General features: G+C 46.2%; 1 protein-coding gene across 5 annotated transcripts in view; it reads left to right on the forward strand.

The window, feature by feature from the left end:
* The window catches only part of CRYZ (crystallin zeta), a 38,555-nt gene extending 21,614 nt beyond the window's left edge, over positions 1 to 16,941 (forward strand). For 4 of the 5 annotated variants that reach the window (XM_029062412.1, XM_029062415.2, XM_029062413.2 and 1 more), the window contains exons 5-9: positions 743 to 794; positions 9,984 to 10,133; positions 13,107 to 13,208; positions 13,318 to 13,413; positions 13,748 to 16,941. In XM_029062412.1, coding sequence (XP_028918245.1) covers positions 743 to 794; positions 9,984 to 10,133; positions 13,107 to 13,208; positions 13,318 to 13,413; positions 13,748 to 13,909 — 562 coding nt within the window. In that variant the 3' untranslated portion in view covers positions 13,910 to 16,941. The remainder of the gene's footprint in view (positions 1 to 742; positions 795 to 9,983; positions 10,134 to 13,106; positions 13,209 to 13,317; positions 13,414 to 13,747) is intronic. The other variant, XM_029062414.1, reaches the window with a different exon arrangement.

Consider the following 16,941-nt stretch of genomic DNA (forward strand, 5'->3'; position numbering starts at 1 on the left):
TGGTCACTGGTTTGCCTGACTTGCTGTCTGTTTTTGGTCACTCCTCTGGCCGTTAAGTCATTTCAAGAATCTGGGGGCTACTGAATACTTCACGTTCCCTTGACTGGCAATAGAAGGAGAAATGGAGCAAATGGTCGTAGAAAGCGATGCCATGCTAGAAAGACTTGAGGAAGATTGGAGCACGTTTGAAAGTCTCTGTGGGCAGCAACAAGAATTGGGGTAACATCATCTTCCACTGACCCGACAGCAACAACTGAAACAGAGCGTAGAGCTTGAAAGTGTGACCTTGGGCCAGTCACTTCCCTTCTCTGGGCCTCCGTTACGTCATCCATAAAATGGGGATTAAGAATGTGAGCCCCGTGTGAGTTGGGACTATGGCCAACCTGATCAATTTGTGTGTACTCCGGCGCTTAGAACAGTTCTTGGCACGAAGTAAGCATTTAACAGGTACTCTAATAATGAATCTTGCTCCCCGAACCTAGAGAAGTGACAATATAGATTTCCAATAGTCATTACAGTCATTTCACAATTGTTTTTGATTTAAGGAAAGAATAAGCGTCCGACATTTTCCTTTAGGCAGAGTGCAGAGTGCAGGCCAGGTTCTCTCCAAGAAAAGTTAGTGTAATGGAGAGATGACAGGTGAATGTATTTTTTTCCCATAGTTTTTTTTTTAGGTGACTGATTGACAGTTTGGTTTCGATGAGGTTAAAAGGTGAATGATAAAATGTGCTTTGTGTTTCAGGGCTCACGCCAAGCCAGGAGAAAGTGTGCTAGTTCATGGGGCTAGTGGAGGAGTAAGTATTTTGAAGAGGTGTTTGTAACTGTCCAAAAGCATAATAATTTGCGTATTTGTTTTGTTTCTGTTCTGTTTTTATTGGTATTAACTTCGGCAGGGATGACATAGTGGCAAGAGCACGGGTCGGGGAGTCAGAGGCCGTGGGTCCCGGCTCTGCCACTCGTCTGCTGTGTGACCTTGGGCAATCCACGTGACTTCTCTGTGCCTCTGTTACCTCATCTGTAAAATGGGGATTGAGACTGTGAGCCTCACGTGGGAGAACCTGATTACCCTGTATCTACCCCAGCTCTTAGAAGAGTGCTCTGCACATAATAAGCACTTAACAAATACCAACATTATTTTTCTCTGGGCCTCAGCTCCCTCACCTGTAAAATGGGGATTAAGGCTGTGAGCCCCACATGGGACAACCTGATTACCTTGTATCTACCCCAGCGCTTAGAACAGTGCTTGGCATATAGTAAGCACTTAACAAATACCACAAGTATTATTATTATTGCAATTATTATTTTTCTCTCAGTATGAATCTTGTCTAAATTACGTTGAACTTTATCATCTGTCAAAGTCTTTTCTGCACTGGACAAAAGTAACCTTAGTTTCTGCCTGTAGGGTCTTACAGTCCATTCCACCAGTCATCTTAATGACTGCCCATCAGTGTCGTACATGAGGATGGCCAAAAACTGGAAGAATGAAGATAGGGAACAGATCTAGGGGTAGGAGAATGGAGAAGTGGAATTAGAGAAACAGCCCGGCCTAGTCGATAGAACAAGGGCCTGGGAGTCCGAGGACCTGGCGTCTAATCCCGTCTCCGCCACTTGCCTGCTGTGTGACCGTGGCCGAGTCACTTCACTTCTCTGAGCCTCATTTACCACACCTGTAAAATGGGCATTACGACTTAGAGTCCCAAGGGGAACATGGACTGTGTCCAACCTGATTAGCTTGAATCGACCCTGGTGCTTAGTACAGTGCCTAGCACATAGCAAGCACTTAAAAAATACCAATTCAAAAAAGGAAACAGAACAAGAGACCCTGAAAAAGAGAGAAATCACAGGAGGACGAAGCAGAACGTGGGAGAGGAGTTGGGGAAGAGAGCCAAGTGGAAGACCAGGCACGCATGGAAAATCAAAAAGAGATAAGGTGAAAGGTGAAATGGGCAGCCAGAGAAAAGGAAAGAAAATCCAACCGATAGAGATGTCCTGCAGGAGAGCAGAGTGGGTGAATAATAATAATAATAATAAAGTTGGTATTTGTTAAGAACTTACTATGTGCAGAGTACTGTTCTAAGTGCTGGGGTAGATACAGGGTAATCAGGTTGTCCCATGTGAGGCTCACAGTCTTCATCCCCGTTTTACAGAAGAGGTCACTGAGGCACAGAGAAGTGAAGTGACTCGCCCACAGTCACACAGCTGCCAAGTGGCAGAGCTGGAATCTGAACCCATGACCTCTGACTCCCAAGCCCAGGCTCGTTCCACTGAGCCACGCTGCTTCTCTAGAATAGAGAGGGCCAGGCAGGGAGACAGCTGAGCTAGCAGGTACCCCTGCCCACTCCCTGCCTCTGGCCTGGAACGCTCTCCCTCCTCAAATCCCACAGACAATGACTCCCACCCCCCCAGCATCAAAGCCTTATTGAAGGCCCATCTCCTTCAAGAAGTCTTCCCAGACTAAACCCCACTTTTCCTCATCTCCTACTCTCATCTGCATCGCTGTGATTTGCTCTCTTTGCTCCACAGCACTTATGTACGTATCTACAATTTTATTTTATTTAATTTTTACTGATGTCTGTCTCCCCCCCGACCCCCGCCCAAGACTGTAAGATTATTGTGGGCAGGGAATTGGGACTCTATTGTTGTGATGTACTCTCCCAAGCACTTACTACAGTGCTCCGTACACAGTCTGCGCTCAATAAATGCGATCAAATGAATGAAAGGTGCGGGGAGGGTGGAAAGATGGGAGCGTGGGAGGGAAGGATTGGAGGGATGGAACCTGAGAGGAAAGGTCCAGATCAGAGGAACAAAAAGTGAGAGAAGAAGAAGAAAGGACTCAACCGGCAGAAAAATTAGGGAATAGCAGTGATGGAATCCATTTGGGCCCAGGGAGGCAAAGGATGAGAGAGACTGAAGTAAAGGAATTTTTTTTCGAGAGACTCAGTAGTATTGCAGAGCACTGTAGTAAGTGCTTGGAAGGATACAACGGAGTTAGTGGACAAGATCCCCATCTTCAAGGTCCTTATGATCTGGTGGGACTGACTAAAATAAGTTGCAGGTGGTGAGAAAGCCGCAGAGTTTAAGGATAGGTAAATATAAATACATCTGGAGTGGGGGCTGGGCACCCAAGTGCTTAGGGGATGTGGAAGTAGGGGGAAATAGCGTGGGGGGATGAGAGATCCATCAGAGAAGGCCTCCTCGAGGAGATGTGATTTCTGAAGAGCCTTGAAAATGGGGAGAGCCCTGATCTGCAGGAGGCGAAGGTCTGGGGAGAGAGAGGAAGGGCGTGAGGCAGACGTCGATGGCCAGAGAGGAGAATGACCCATTTGGTGCAGTGCTTTGCACAGTGAGGAATGAAGCATGTGAGCTGAGGTGTCCTGAGAGCGAATGAGGTTAAGCGGTGGGGTTATTGACCTGATTAAGAAACAGTGTAGCCTAGTGGAAAGAGCATGGGGTTGGAAGTCAGGATATGGGTTGTAATCATGGCTCCTCCACTTGTCTGCTGTGCGACCTTGGCCAAACCACTTAATTTCTCTGGGCCTCAGTTACCTCATCTGCAAAATGGGGATTAAGACTGTAAGCCCCAAGTGGGACAACCTGCTTACCTTGTATCTCCCCCAATGCTTAGAACAGTGCTTGGCACATAGTAAGTGCTTAACAAATACCACCATTATTATTATTATTATTATTATTAGTGGAAAGAACCCAGGCCTGAGAGTTAGAGCACATGAGTTCTAATCCTGCCTGCTGTGTGACCTTGGGCAAGTCACTCAACTGCTCTGTGTCTCAGTTCCCTCATCTATAGAGGATTCAATACCTTTTCTCCCACTGACTGAAGACTGTGAGACCTGATTGTCCTGTATCTACCCCAGCGCTTAGTACAGTGCTTAGCATATAATAAGGGCTTAACAAATGTTATTCTGATATGATGTTGATAATGATGATGATGCTGTGCCTAAAATAAAACATTCATGAGTTTCTGGTTGATGCAGAGAGGGAAGACCTGCCTGTGGAACTTTTGGAGGAGTTCAGAAGCATGAATAGAATAATGTTTTTGAAAAGTGATCTGGGCAGCAGCGTCAAGTATGGATTGGGGGCAAGGAGACTCACGAGGAAGCAGATGCAGATATAGTAGTCAAGTTCGGAAATGACAGGTGCTCGGACCAGGGTTCTGGCAGTTTAGTGTTGAAGAAAGGGTGGGTTTTGGAGATGTGAAGAAAGAAGCATTAGAATTTTCAACTGGGAGTTGAAAGATAGAAAGGAATCCAGGATAATGCCAAGTTTGTGGGTTTTTGGAAACGGAGAAGATGGTGGTGTTTGTCAAGAATGATCGCAAAAATGAGAGGAGGGGAGGATTTGAGGGGGAAGATGAGTTCAGTTTCAGACAGGCTGATCTTGAGGTGTTGGCGAGCTGACCGTAGAAATGTCTTGGAGGCAGAAGGAAGTGCAAGATTTCCGGGAAGGAGAGAGAGACCACGGCTAGTAGGGTCAATTTGGGAGTCATCTTTGTGGAGGTTGTAGTTGAAGCCGTGGGAGTGGATGAGCTTCCCATGGGAGTGAGTGTAGTTTGAGAATAATAATAAATTGTGTTTCAGTGCTTACTATATGCCAGGCAGTGTTCTGACAGGTTAATCAGGTTGGACACAGGCCCCGTGCCATGTGGGGCTCACTCGCTTCATCCCCATTTTACAGATGAGGCAACTGAGGCCCAGAGAAGTGAAGTGACTTGCCCAAGGTCGCTCGGCAGACAAGCGGCGGAGCCCGGGATTAGAAACCACGACCTTCTGACTCGTAAGCCCGAGCTGTATCCGCCAGGCCATGCTGCTTCCCATGAGAAGAGAAGGGGACCTAGAACCGAGGCTTGAGAGAGACATTTGGAGAGTGGGAGATACAGTTAGGGAGAGAGGAGAGAGTGGGAAGAGAACAAGGAGAAACGAAGCTTAGATATTGTTTCCAAAAGGAGGGGGGTGTCCACAGAGTCCAAAGCTGCTGTGAGGTCCAGGGGGATTAAGGAAGGAATCTAAACGAACCTGGTGAGAAGGACAGCATTGATGACCTTGGAGAGAGCAGGGGTGGGGTGGAGCCTGGATTGAAGAGGTTCAAGGGGAAGTTGGAGAATAGGAAATTCATTTAATCGTAATTATTGAGCTCTTACTGTGTGCAGAGAACTGTACTAAGTGCTTGGGAGAGGACAATACAACAATAGACAAATTCCCTAACCTTAGGGTGGCGTTCTCTCAGAACTTCATATTATGAGCTTTCCTGACTTTTGTTGTATCCTTTCTGACACTATGTAGGTAGTACAATAACTGTGGTATTCGGTAAGTACTTATATGCCAAACACTAATAAATTCCTGGGTAATACAGGATAATCAGGTCCTACATGGGGCTCATAGAGTAACTAGGAGGAAGAACAGGTATTGAATTCCCATTTTGCAGATGAGGGAATCGAGGCACAGAGAATCCATCAGTCAATTGTATTTATTGAGCGTTTACTGTGTGCAGAGCACCGTACTAAGTGCCTGGGAGAATACAATATAACAGGTCCATTCCGTGCCGAGCTCACAGGCCAAAGGGAAGTGAAATGACTTCCACGAGATCACACAGTGGGTAAGTGGCGGAGCCAGGATTAGGATCCAGCACCTCTGAATCCTGGGCCCATACTCTTTCTGCTAGGCCACACCTCTTCTAGATCTCCAGATACTGAATATTCTGTGGGATTGGAGCATTTAACAGCCTTCCTATAGTGAAGCCCTCAGGGGATGAAGTTCTGTCAGCAGCTAATTTCAGTATCTAGCTGGCAATCTGTCTCCAAGGAATTTAAAGGGAAAGTTAAACTTCTAAGGTTAGAATTTAAGAGGGGACCCATGTACCCATTTTGCACGAAGTGACGTTTTACAGTTCTAGAGTGCTAAGGGTCTGGTTGAAACCAGTGATTTCCTAGGACTTCCTCAAAGCGGGTTACTCACCTCTTTTCAGGGCACTGGGGTTTGGTTTAGTGCCTCTTTGGGTTTTTTCATTAATTTTTGAATGGTCTATGTTAGCGCTTCCTATGAGAAGCAGCATGACCTAGTGGGAAGAGCACGGACCTCAGAGTTCGAGGACCCGCGTTCTAGAGAAGCAACGTGGCTCAGTGGAAAGAGTACGGGCTTGGGAGTCAGAGGTCATGAGTTCGAATCCCGGCTCTGCCACTTGTCAGCTGTGTGACTGGGCAAGTCACTTAACTTCTCTGTGCCTCAGTTACCTCATCTGTAAAATGGGGATTAACTGTGAGCCTCACGTAGGACAACCCGATTACCCTGTATCTATCCCAGCGCTTAGAACAGTGCTCGGCACATAGTAAACGCTTAACAAATACCAACATTAAAATACCAACATTAATCCCTGCTCCCTCGCTTGCCTGCTGTGTGTCCTTGGGCAGGTTGCTTAACTTCTCTGTGCCTCGGTTCTCTCGTCTGCAAAATGGGGATGCAATACCTATTAGTCTTTGAGCCCCATGTGGGACCTGATTATCTTGTATCTACCCCAGCACTTAGTACAGTGTTTGGCACAGAGTAAGCACTTCACAAATACCGCGGTGATTCTTACTATTACGTGCCAGGGACTGGATTAAGCATTGGGTAGAGACAAGCAAATTAAGTTGGGCACGGTTCATGTCCCACATGGGGCTCACTGTCTTAATCCTGTTTTACAGTTGAGGTCATTGAGGTACAGAGAAAGTGAATTGTCTTGCCCAAGGTCACACAGCAAACAAGTGGCGGAGTTGGGATTAGAACCCAGGTCCTCCTGATTCCCAGACCCGTGCTCGATCCACTTAGACCACGCTGTTATAAGTGAAAGTCACTTTGACTTGATGATGGATCAGTGCAATTGGAAGCATAAAGCAAACTGTAGACTTCACTGGGTTTCCCTGGAATAGCAGGAAGGAATAAGAGGGTTTCTTTCCAGACTCCTATCCGTTCCTCAGTCAAGGGATTTAATAGCTCAGAGAGTATTAGATTTAAAAAACAAAACAAAAATAAAGCCACACTCTATTCAGGTCCTGGATTCTGTACCACAGTCAAAAAGACGGGGCCAGAAAGCGAAAAGAATTTCTCATTTGGAAGACATTCCCATTATCTGTGTTTGGGCCCTGAAAATGGAAATGTGCTTATTGGACACATCGTTCGGGACACAGTCTCTTATACTCTGCTCTCAGGAGATACTTGTTTGTTGGTGAGCCTCCCCCGAATACGACACTAAAGAAGAAGGCCTTTCAAAAGAGCTCAGATTAAACCGTCTGGGCCCACGGAAGCCAACCTCTGAACAGGCTAGAAACCGGAGCGAGAATAGCGCAACCCTCTTCCGTCGTCTCTTGTCAGAAGTCCAATAGCCGCACAATGGTTCGGAAATCAGCGAGAAGCAAAACCCACACTGTGCTCTGAACTGGCTGGGTTTTTTTTATTAAATCCCTTGGCTGACTGGCCGAGGCTGGCAGCCCGCTGGGCAAAATGCTTCTCATCCTTTCCGCTCTATCAGACGGCTCAGAAAGCGGCACCTCGTTTTGCCTCTGTTTGCACTCTCCTCTTCCATTTAGTGGAAATTCCTATGGGATTATTTGGTGTCTGTTTAAAACGGCCCAGAGTCTGCCAACGCAGCCCCCGGCTGTGGATCCGCACCCGGGCCCCAGCTCGGTTTGCAGGGAATGTCTCCGAGTCCCAGCCGATGAAAGAAGAGAAAACGGTCCATCTGGCAGGGGCTGGGGTCCCTTGGGAGGATGGGGCATGGAGGCACCGGGCTTGGTCTCCTCACCGGGAGAGAAGACGGCCAGTAATTTGACAGGGGCATGGAGACGGAGCGTGTTACGGAGGGGCGGGAGCGGAGGACGAGGAGCAGGGGTTGGGGTCACTGCTGGTGGGGGTGATGGGACCACCTCCTCTGACAGTGGAAGCAGCAGGACGTAATGGGTAAAGCACGGGCCTAGGAGTGGGAAGGTCATGGGTTCTAATCCCGGCTCTGCCACTTGTCTGCAGTGTGACCTGGGGCAAATCGCTGCATTTCTCCGGGCCTCAGAACCTCGTCTGTAAAATGGGAATTGTGACTGTGAGGCCCTGCTGGGACAGGGAGTGTGTTCAACCCGATTTTCCTGTATCCACCCCAGTGCTTAGTACAGTACCCGGAACATAGTAACCACTTAACAAATACCACAATTATGACTGTTACCCAGGGCGCGTCAGCGTGGTAGTGGCCCAGTTCTGTCAGGTGGGGGGCGGGAAAACGGAGCCAAGGAAAGACAAGGCAAAGAAGTGGCATTAGATAACTATCTGAGTGGGGTCTGATCAGCTGCTCAGCCAGTCAGAGGTAGTTGATGCCTCGCATTGGAGATGCCCTTTTCTTTAGTTTTTTTTTTAAAAGAATAAAAAACACCCTTGAAACCCTATATTACACTAAAGAACTACACTCTGTTGGGAACGAAGCACTTTGTGCTCTGATTGCCGCCTTATCAATTTGTTTCTGAAAGTAGCAAAGGTTACAAAATCAAGACCTGAGAAATCAATCAGTGGAAAGTATTGAGCGCTTACTCTGTGCAGACCACTGTGCTAAGCATTTGGAAGTGTGCACTAAAGTAGTAGACACAAAACCTACCCTTAGGAAGCTTACAGACCAGAGGGAAGACAGACCCAAATGAATTACAAGGAGGGAGAGCAACCAAAGTTTATTTATTTTTAAATTAAAGATATTTAAGTACCTAACTCTATGCCAGGCACTGTTCTAAGTGCTGGGGTAGATAGAGCCAAAGCAGGTTGGACATAGTCCCTGTCCAAAAAGGGACTCATAGTCTTGCCCGAGAAGCAGCGTGGCTCAGTGGAAAGTCCCCAATTAGAATGTAAACCCATTAAAGGGCAGGGACTGTCTCTATCTGTTACCGATTTGTACATTCCAAGCGCTTAGTACAGTGCTCTGCACATAGTAAGCGCTCAATAAATACTATTGAATGAATGAATGAATGAAAGAACTTGGGCTTGGGAATCAGAGGTCATGGGTTTGAATCCCGGCCCTGCCCCTTGTCAGCTGTGTGATGGTGGGCAAGTCACTTCACTTCTCTGGGCCTCAGTTCCCTCATTTGGAAAATGGGGATGAAGACTGTGAGCCTCACGTGGGACAACCTGATTACCCTATATCTACCCCAGCGCTTAGAACAGTGCTCTGCACATAGTAAGCGCTTAACAAATACCAGCATTATTAATCCCCATTTTACAGATGAGGTAACAGGAACTGTGAAGTGACTTGGCCAAGGTCACACAGCCGACACAAGTGGCTGTGAGTTTCAAGTGTTTAATCACTGGAGCAGCAGCGGATGCCCTTTGCCTCTCTGTGCACCGTGGCCATTTTTCGGCCTACCTCCCTCCTCTTGGCTGAGAGTAAAAGAACTAAAACACACCTTTCCCTTTCATCTAGCCAGTTCATGCCTCCTTTCCCAGGCCCCTCCCCCAGTCAGATGAATAAGGCTTAATAGTAATAATGATAATAATAATAATAATAAAAAGAAGAATTGTGCTGTTTGTTAAGCACTTTCTATGTGCTAAGCTCTGGGGTGATTACAAGCAAATCGGGTCGGTCACAGTCCCTGTCCCACATGGGGCTCACAACCTTAATCCCCATTTTACAGATGAGGAAACTGAGGCCCAGAGAAATTAAGCGACTTGCCCGAGGTCACACAGTGGACAAGTGGCACAGCCGGGATTAGAACCCAGGTCCTTCTGACTCCCAGGCTGCTGCTGTACCCAGTAGGCCACGCCACTTCTCTGCTTCTCCTCCCCAGTGTCCGAGTTAATTGCCAAGGTGGGATTATTTGTAGAACATTCCTGTATTAATGCTTTTGTTCTGTTTGCCTGCCCGTTGCCGTTATCGAAGCAGTTGGCTAGAGTTGAACGCGTGGCTGTTCAGAGAGGAAGGGTGACAGACGATAACCGAAAGATGATCTAGCCCTGTGTTTTTGTTTCTAGGTGGGACTAGCAGCATGCCAAATTGCCCGAGCTTACGGCTTAAAGGTTTTAGGCACAGCTGGTACTGAGGAGGGACGGAGTATTGTTTCGGGAAATGGAGCCCATGAAGTGTTTAATCACAGAGAGACTAATTATATTGATAAAATTAAGGTAATTTTCTATTATAAGAGTCTTACGGAAAGTTTCCTTGGTGTAATTTGCCCACATTTGCTGTGTGAGATTGTGTTTTTCTTTCCAGAGTCTTTCTTGCTTAAGGGAGCTTTCCATTTCTTTGGTTGTTGTTGTTTTCGTATGCGTAAGCCTTTACAGTAAACCTAATTAGATGAAAATGGCAGAATTCGACAGTAACGTGCTTACTGTCTTAACAGCCTTTTCCGAATCACGTCGTTTCAGACTGTGGAAGTACAGCCCAGCACCTCGCTTATTTTAAAGTTATAATATGGAGAAATTTTCAAAGCCCATCTGATTTTTACATCACTTTCCTGTGTGCTTAGTGTTTGAAGATAAGGAAGAGATTATTTATATCATTTCCAGTAGAGACTATTTTGGTGAAGTAGAGGCTGTTTGGTGAAAACAGCCCAGATTCTTTCCTGTGAGCGAGCTGGACCTTTTGGGTGGAGCACTGACTCCCACTCGGGAGACACTTCCTCCTTGTGCAGACCCTTCTTCTAATCGATCCTCCTTGTATTTTTGGATTTCATATATTCCTTCGAACGGGAGGGTTCAGGCTGGTAAGGGGAACAAGTCGGGGCTGGGTGCTTAGTGGTGGTTACTTGGTTCTAGATCATTACTGATGGCCCCAGCTTCTGGCCCAGAGTACCAGGCTTCGAAAAGTCTTCCCCTCCGACCCATCAGGGAAACCGGGACTTTAGAACCCCGTAGTTTGGCCAAGTTGGGGATAAAAGCTGCTCCCACTCTCTCTCAGAGCCCGGGAAAAACATCCACCATAAACTGCCGCCCTCCATCCCGCCATTGTGAGCTTTGTGCTCACTGGGCTGGGCATTCCTGCTCGCTCTCGGCGTTTCCCGAACCGGCCAGCCAGCCACGCTGCTTCCCTGGGAACCGGCACCCGCTCTCCTCCACGCCATCGAGGAGATTCTATCTTCATTCGTTCATGATTCATGCGTATTTATCGAGGGCTTACTGGGTGCTGAGCACTGTACTAAGCGCTTGGGAGAGAACAGTATAACAGACACACTCCCATCTTGTCCTGCTTTCCACCACCCTGCTGGGAAAAAGGAAAACACTGCATCGTGAGGCCTGCAGAGAGCCTACCCTGGGCAGGACGGTGGCCGCTGGAGTGGCGGTTGTGGCTACGGGTGTATCCTGGACTCTCAGCCACAAGGAGCCTGACGTTCTGCTCCTCTCGCCACAGCAACCCTGCCCGATTTTGTTTTTATGTTGTGTGTTGGTCTGTCTTGGGTTTTAGTGTTTCATCATTCCTTTTGTGTCTGCCTCTTGCAATCCCACTAAATTGCATTCTGTTTTGGCTAAACTGCTCCGAGTCCTTCACCCGTCTTCCAATTTAGTATCATCTGCGATTGATCACGTTCCTGATTCTGCTGAAATCTGAGTTTTAGGGAAACGTATTTGGTGGTCTCCCATTGCATTAGTCACTGTTAATCAGTTTCCTTTTTGTCAGTTCTGACTCCAATTTATGATGTCTCCATTTCGATATCTCAATCTAAGAATGTGGTTAAAGACTCTGTAGACTGTAAGTTCTTTGTGGGTAGGGATCCTGTCTACTAACTCTGTTGTTTTGCATTTTCCCAAGTGTGTAATACTGGGCTTTGCATAAAGTTAAGCAATATATACCATTGATTCATTAAACTGTAAGTCCCCAGAGGGAGAGGTACCGGCTCTAATTCTCACCTGTGTATTGTCCCCCAGTGCTTAATACGGTGCTCTGTACACGGTAATTAGAAGGTAATCAGAGTGTCCCACGTGGGGCTCACAGTCTTAACTCCCATTTTACAGATGATGTAACTGAGGCACAAAGAAGTTAGGTGACTTGCCCAAATTTACAGAGCTGACAAGTGGCGGAGCCGGGATTAAAACCCACGACCTCTGACTCCCAAGCCCGGGCTCTTTCTGCTAAACCACGCTGAGGCAGAGGTTCACAACAGTTCAAGTTCATGGCTCTCCTTTACACCGGTGTACAGACCAGTCACTCATATTTATTGAGTGCTCATTATGTGCAGAGGACTGTACTAAGCGTTTGAAAGAGTACAGTGTAACAGTATAACAGACATATTCCCTGCCCTCAAAGAGCTTACGGTCTAGAGGGGTGGATTTAGCGTCTAGACCAGTGGACTCCGGCCCACAGAGCAAAGCCTATTGCCCGCCATCCCTCTTTTACCTCCCCCAACATCCCTGCCATCCTTCCCCCCTCCCGCCCCAAAGGTGGGATTCTTTTCTTCCGAGCTCAGTCTGAGTGGTCTGGGGCGTTCCTGAGGTGTGTCCATATGTTTCGGGGTATTCCCCCATCAGTATTCTGCTCAATCCTTGCAAAAAGGTTATGGTCAAGTCAGCTAGTGTGACGTGTTTGGGAAGAGCTTCTCTCTAAATGTCCGAAGGAGGAGGGAGTGGTCACCCTGCTGCTTGAATTTTGTCACATAGTCTTCCTGGTGATGAGGGAATGATCTGTTCTTGCTGCAGCCTTATTGTCCTTCCTCTTAACCGCCTTAAATGTTCAAACCTCACCCTCCTTTTTTTCTTTCAGTGCGCTAACTGAGAGCTAACTGTCCCATCCCATCATCCTGCCCCCTTCAGAAAGTCTCCATACCTACCAGTTTGTTGTGGGCTGGGAATGTGTCTGTTTGTTGTTACAGTGGACTCTTCCAAGCATTTGGTACAGTGTGCTGCACACAATAAGCAATAAATACGATTGAATGAATGAATGAAACCCAAACTTCAGGTATATCGGCCACATGCCCCCAACCTCAATGTCGGCCACCCTGACAGATAGATCTTGTTTTTCAGAATCTAGAAGAAGCTGGGTGAATCCCAAAATAGACTTGGCTGCAGTACTTGATATAGTTGAACTTTAATAGCATCCTGTTTTTTTTAGGGATTTATGCTCCTCTTATTAAAAGTTAAATCTCTATCCGCTTTATCATGTAGGCATCTGTTGGAGAAAAAGGAGTAAACGTAATCATCGAGATGTTATCGAACGTCAATCTCAGTAATGATTTGTCACTTCTGTCCTATGGAGGAAGGGTCATAGTGAGTATTCCTTTTTTATCGTCTACCCGTTCGGACGCGACTTTAAATGTAAAACCTCAAAGCTCCATTACATTTTCTTATGCACTGAGAAATGTCATGTTTGTGATAGGTGGTGGGCAGCAGGGGTCCCGTTGAAATAAATCCCAGGGACACCATGGTAAAAGAATCAAGCATAATTGGGACCGCTCTATTTTCATCCACCAAGGTAAGGAAAACAGTCATTTGGTTTAAATGAATGTAGAATTGAAACGGCACTTCTATTCTGGCAGATTGAAAATCGTTAAACATGTATAAGCATGAGCCTGACTGATTTGGGGGCAAGGAAACTCAGACCCAATTTAATTAGCTGAATACTTCAATTACTTTTTTGCAAAAGTGCTGGGGATGAAGACAAGACAGCACAAAGCTCAGGGTCGTGAGGGACGGCTTTTGGATGATACCCCGTGTGGAGTTCCAAATTGTCATTTGATTTGTTTTTTGTAAACGCCTTCCAAATGGGGTGGCCCCGAACAGAACCTGTGGTGGTTTCTCCCCTGCAGGAGGACATCCGGGGATCTGCGGCCGCTCTCCAAGCGGGCATGGAAACGGGTTGGTTGAAACCTGTCGTCGGCCCTCAGTACCCACTGGAAAAAGCCGCTCAGGCGCATGAAAGCATCATTCACAGCAATGGGGCTTCCGGCAAGATGATTCTTCTCCTGTGATACGTTCTTCAGTGCGTAACTGCTCTGCCGTTACATTTTTATAGTGCTGCTTACACCCTTTTTTTGCTTGAATATGCCTTCATATTACTCAGTTTAGAACTCTGATTCAGGCTGGAAGATGGCTTTTTCTTTCCTTCTCTAGATTAAAATCTAAAGTGATTTCTCCCCACCTTTTCCTTGTCCGTGCCAGGAGTAGTGGGCCTTTATATATGAAGTGAGGAGGAAGGCTGATACAGGTTATAGGTGGCTAGATATTATTGTTGATGTGCACTAGTAGATAGTGGGATGGGAGAGAGGGCGTATGGGAGACCGTTGAGGTACCCTGGGATCGGGTCAAACCAGACGACTAAGCTTTGTAATCAGTCGGTTGTCTTTATTGAGCACCTGCTGTATGCAGAGCACTGTACTAAGCGCTTGGGAGAGTACACTGTAACAACAGAACAGACACATTCCCTGCCCACAATGAGCCTTTTCCCACCCTAGAGCCAAGCACTGAACCCCCACCCAGGCTTTCGAGAATTCCACAGGCCGGAGTAGGTTATACCTCCCTTGGGCCATTACCTGTAGTTGGGAGAATCCCCAAGAATTCGGAGACATGATTCCTGCCCTCAAGAAGCTTTTCTCTTTTGCGCAGGCTTGACCCTGTCCTGGATCCATTCCCCGAGAGATCCAGAGACACCCAGAACTACATGTGAGGGTAACCTAGATGCCCAAATCATCCAGCGCTTAGAACAGTGCTTGGCACATAGTAAGTGCTTAAGGATGCCATTATTATTATTAATATTCAATTCCATCAGGCAGGGGTGCCCCCAGCGAAATCTCTAAAATATACAGGTTGTCTAACTTCTCAGTAGCAATGGGTTCATTTTTGGTTTTGAATAGGTTTGGTCTTCAGATTTTAGAGCCTTAAGAAAAGATACATTCAAGATTTGCCTTAACAGAAAAAAAAAAAGTGTTCTTATTCCCGTGTTTTGGAAAATCTGTGCTGTGACACATGGACAAATCTGCTATAAATTCTACCGCAAATTAGAAAAAGCAGTGACAGGTTTGTGCGTAGGAAAGGTCCACCGCCCAGATGACTAGGAGAAATTTTTAGAATTGGCCATGAACAGAAATGTAGCTAATACGGAATTACTCAAGTGTACTGCCAAGTGATAGCGGAGCTTAAAGAGGAGCCATCTCCACTTGAGAAAGCAGAGTTTCTTTCCATCTCCTCTTTGGTTGAATGCTCATCCTTTGGGAATTAATTTTTTTGGGTCATTTCCAATTGACCCTCAAGTTAAAGTTCTGTTCTATGACAGAGAGTGTTTCCTTAACCGCGTAATTCTTCTACGTTAGGAGCCTTGATCCAAACTGAGTCGAGAAAATGTTGCTTAGAAATGTTACAGGGCCAAGGTTTATCTCCAAAGGGATGAATTTCATCCTTTATGAAAAATGGCCCTGAGTTCATTTGCCCCGCACCATTCTTCATTCTGACCTACTTTTTATCTGTCCGCTCAGTGCAATTTTCTGGTACGATCGTTAAACCCCGGCTAAGCGCTGACAGGGCCGCACTGCTGATTTGTGTAATTGAAGGTGTCACGGACAAATGGTCACGTATGGCTATTTCTGAGGCATTTACACTTGTACTTGGTGGGTTTTTTTAAAAAATGTTCCAGGAAATTTCCCTAATAGGTTAATTTTACAGTGAGGGTCGATGCTGCGTGTCCAAACGTAGCGGTCCTTTTACAAGGGATAAAAGAATATTACTACGATACGGGGAATGTATGTCCTGCCAGGACCAGAACTAGGGATTTCTCTTTAATGAAGAAATGTTAATCATGAGCAGCATGGTAGCAGAGAGGAATAAACCCTAGGGGCATGACAATTTTAAAGATTTTCAAGCTTCAGTTAGGTTTCTCAGAAGCTCTTTTTAGCCTGTCTGGGGACTGTACCTTCTTCCTGCAATGGGGATGATCATCGAAATACATAACGATTGAATAACTAGGGTGGCAGGATACTGTGAGAAAGGACGTCCTTGTATCCAGAAAAAGAATCAGTTTCGTAGGGTTCGGACCGTAGTTTACGAACCCAGATTCTTCTCTATCCCTTTTGTTTTCTTCCTCCACGAAGCTCTTTGAGGATGTGAGCTCACACACAAGTAAAAGCAAAGCGATTTGAAGTAGGCAAGCTGCACATCGGAGTTGGTGTGCTTGTGGTTAGGAGAGCTTTTCAAAATACCAGAGTCGGTAGAATCATAATTAACCGAGTTAAGGGCCTCACAAGATAGACGCGCACCTCGGAAAGGGCCATATGCTGACATTTTCTAAGCACCGATAAGAGACACCCCATTTTCCTGCTGAGGAACCAGGGATATGACTCTAATTAGATGTTTGGAAATCTTCCCGCTCTGAAAAATGTTTCCTGCAGGATGTGGAGGGCCCCAGAAGAGATACACGACAGCGTGGCAGCTTGCGGCGGGGGTTTTGAGGAAAACAGCTCACCTCTCGTGGGTAGACCCTGAAACTAGCCCAAGTTCAGTTTCATTCACCAGAAAATGAAGAGGGATCAAAGATTCTTACTGACAGGAAGATCAATCCTGACGAGGCCGATTTTATAATCACAGTAGACAGTCCAACCTCCAAATCTCCTTGTGCTGAACTCCTGAAAATGAAATAATTTTCCAAGTAAAATAATAGATTCAGTTCTGCTGAATAGCACTGTTGCTCGAAGACTGGGTAAAAAACAAGTAACTGTAGAAGTTATTTTTAAGATTTCCAAGTGAGTACCACGTTTGTGGTGTCTGATAGAAATCTTGGGAACAAATATGTTGCTTGTATTAAATTACACCCCAAAGTAATTGTATGTGTACACATTTATAATTAGGTAGTATGTGAGCTGTGTTCTAACTAACTTTGAATTGTTCATTATAGGCATGGGATATGTCAGATCGGGTTATTTGTATAAATACCAAATGGGTTTTATTGGATTTTTTTCTTGATTAATTTCCTTGTTCTTTTTTTCCTCCGATAATAAAGTAGAATATTCCAGTA

The sequence above is a fragment of the Ornithorhynchus anatinus genome, chromosome 4 (genome assembly GCF_004115215.2).
Source record: "Ornithorhynchus anatinus isolate Pmale09 chromosome 4, mOrnAna1.pri.v4, whole genome shotgun sequence".
In the NCBI taxonomy this organism is placed as follows: domain Eukaryota; kingdom Metazoa; phylum Chordata; class Mammalia; order Monotremata; family Ornithorhynchidae; genus Ornithorhynchus; species Ornithorhynchus anatinus.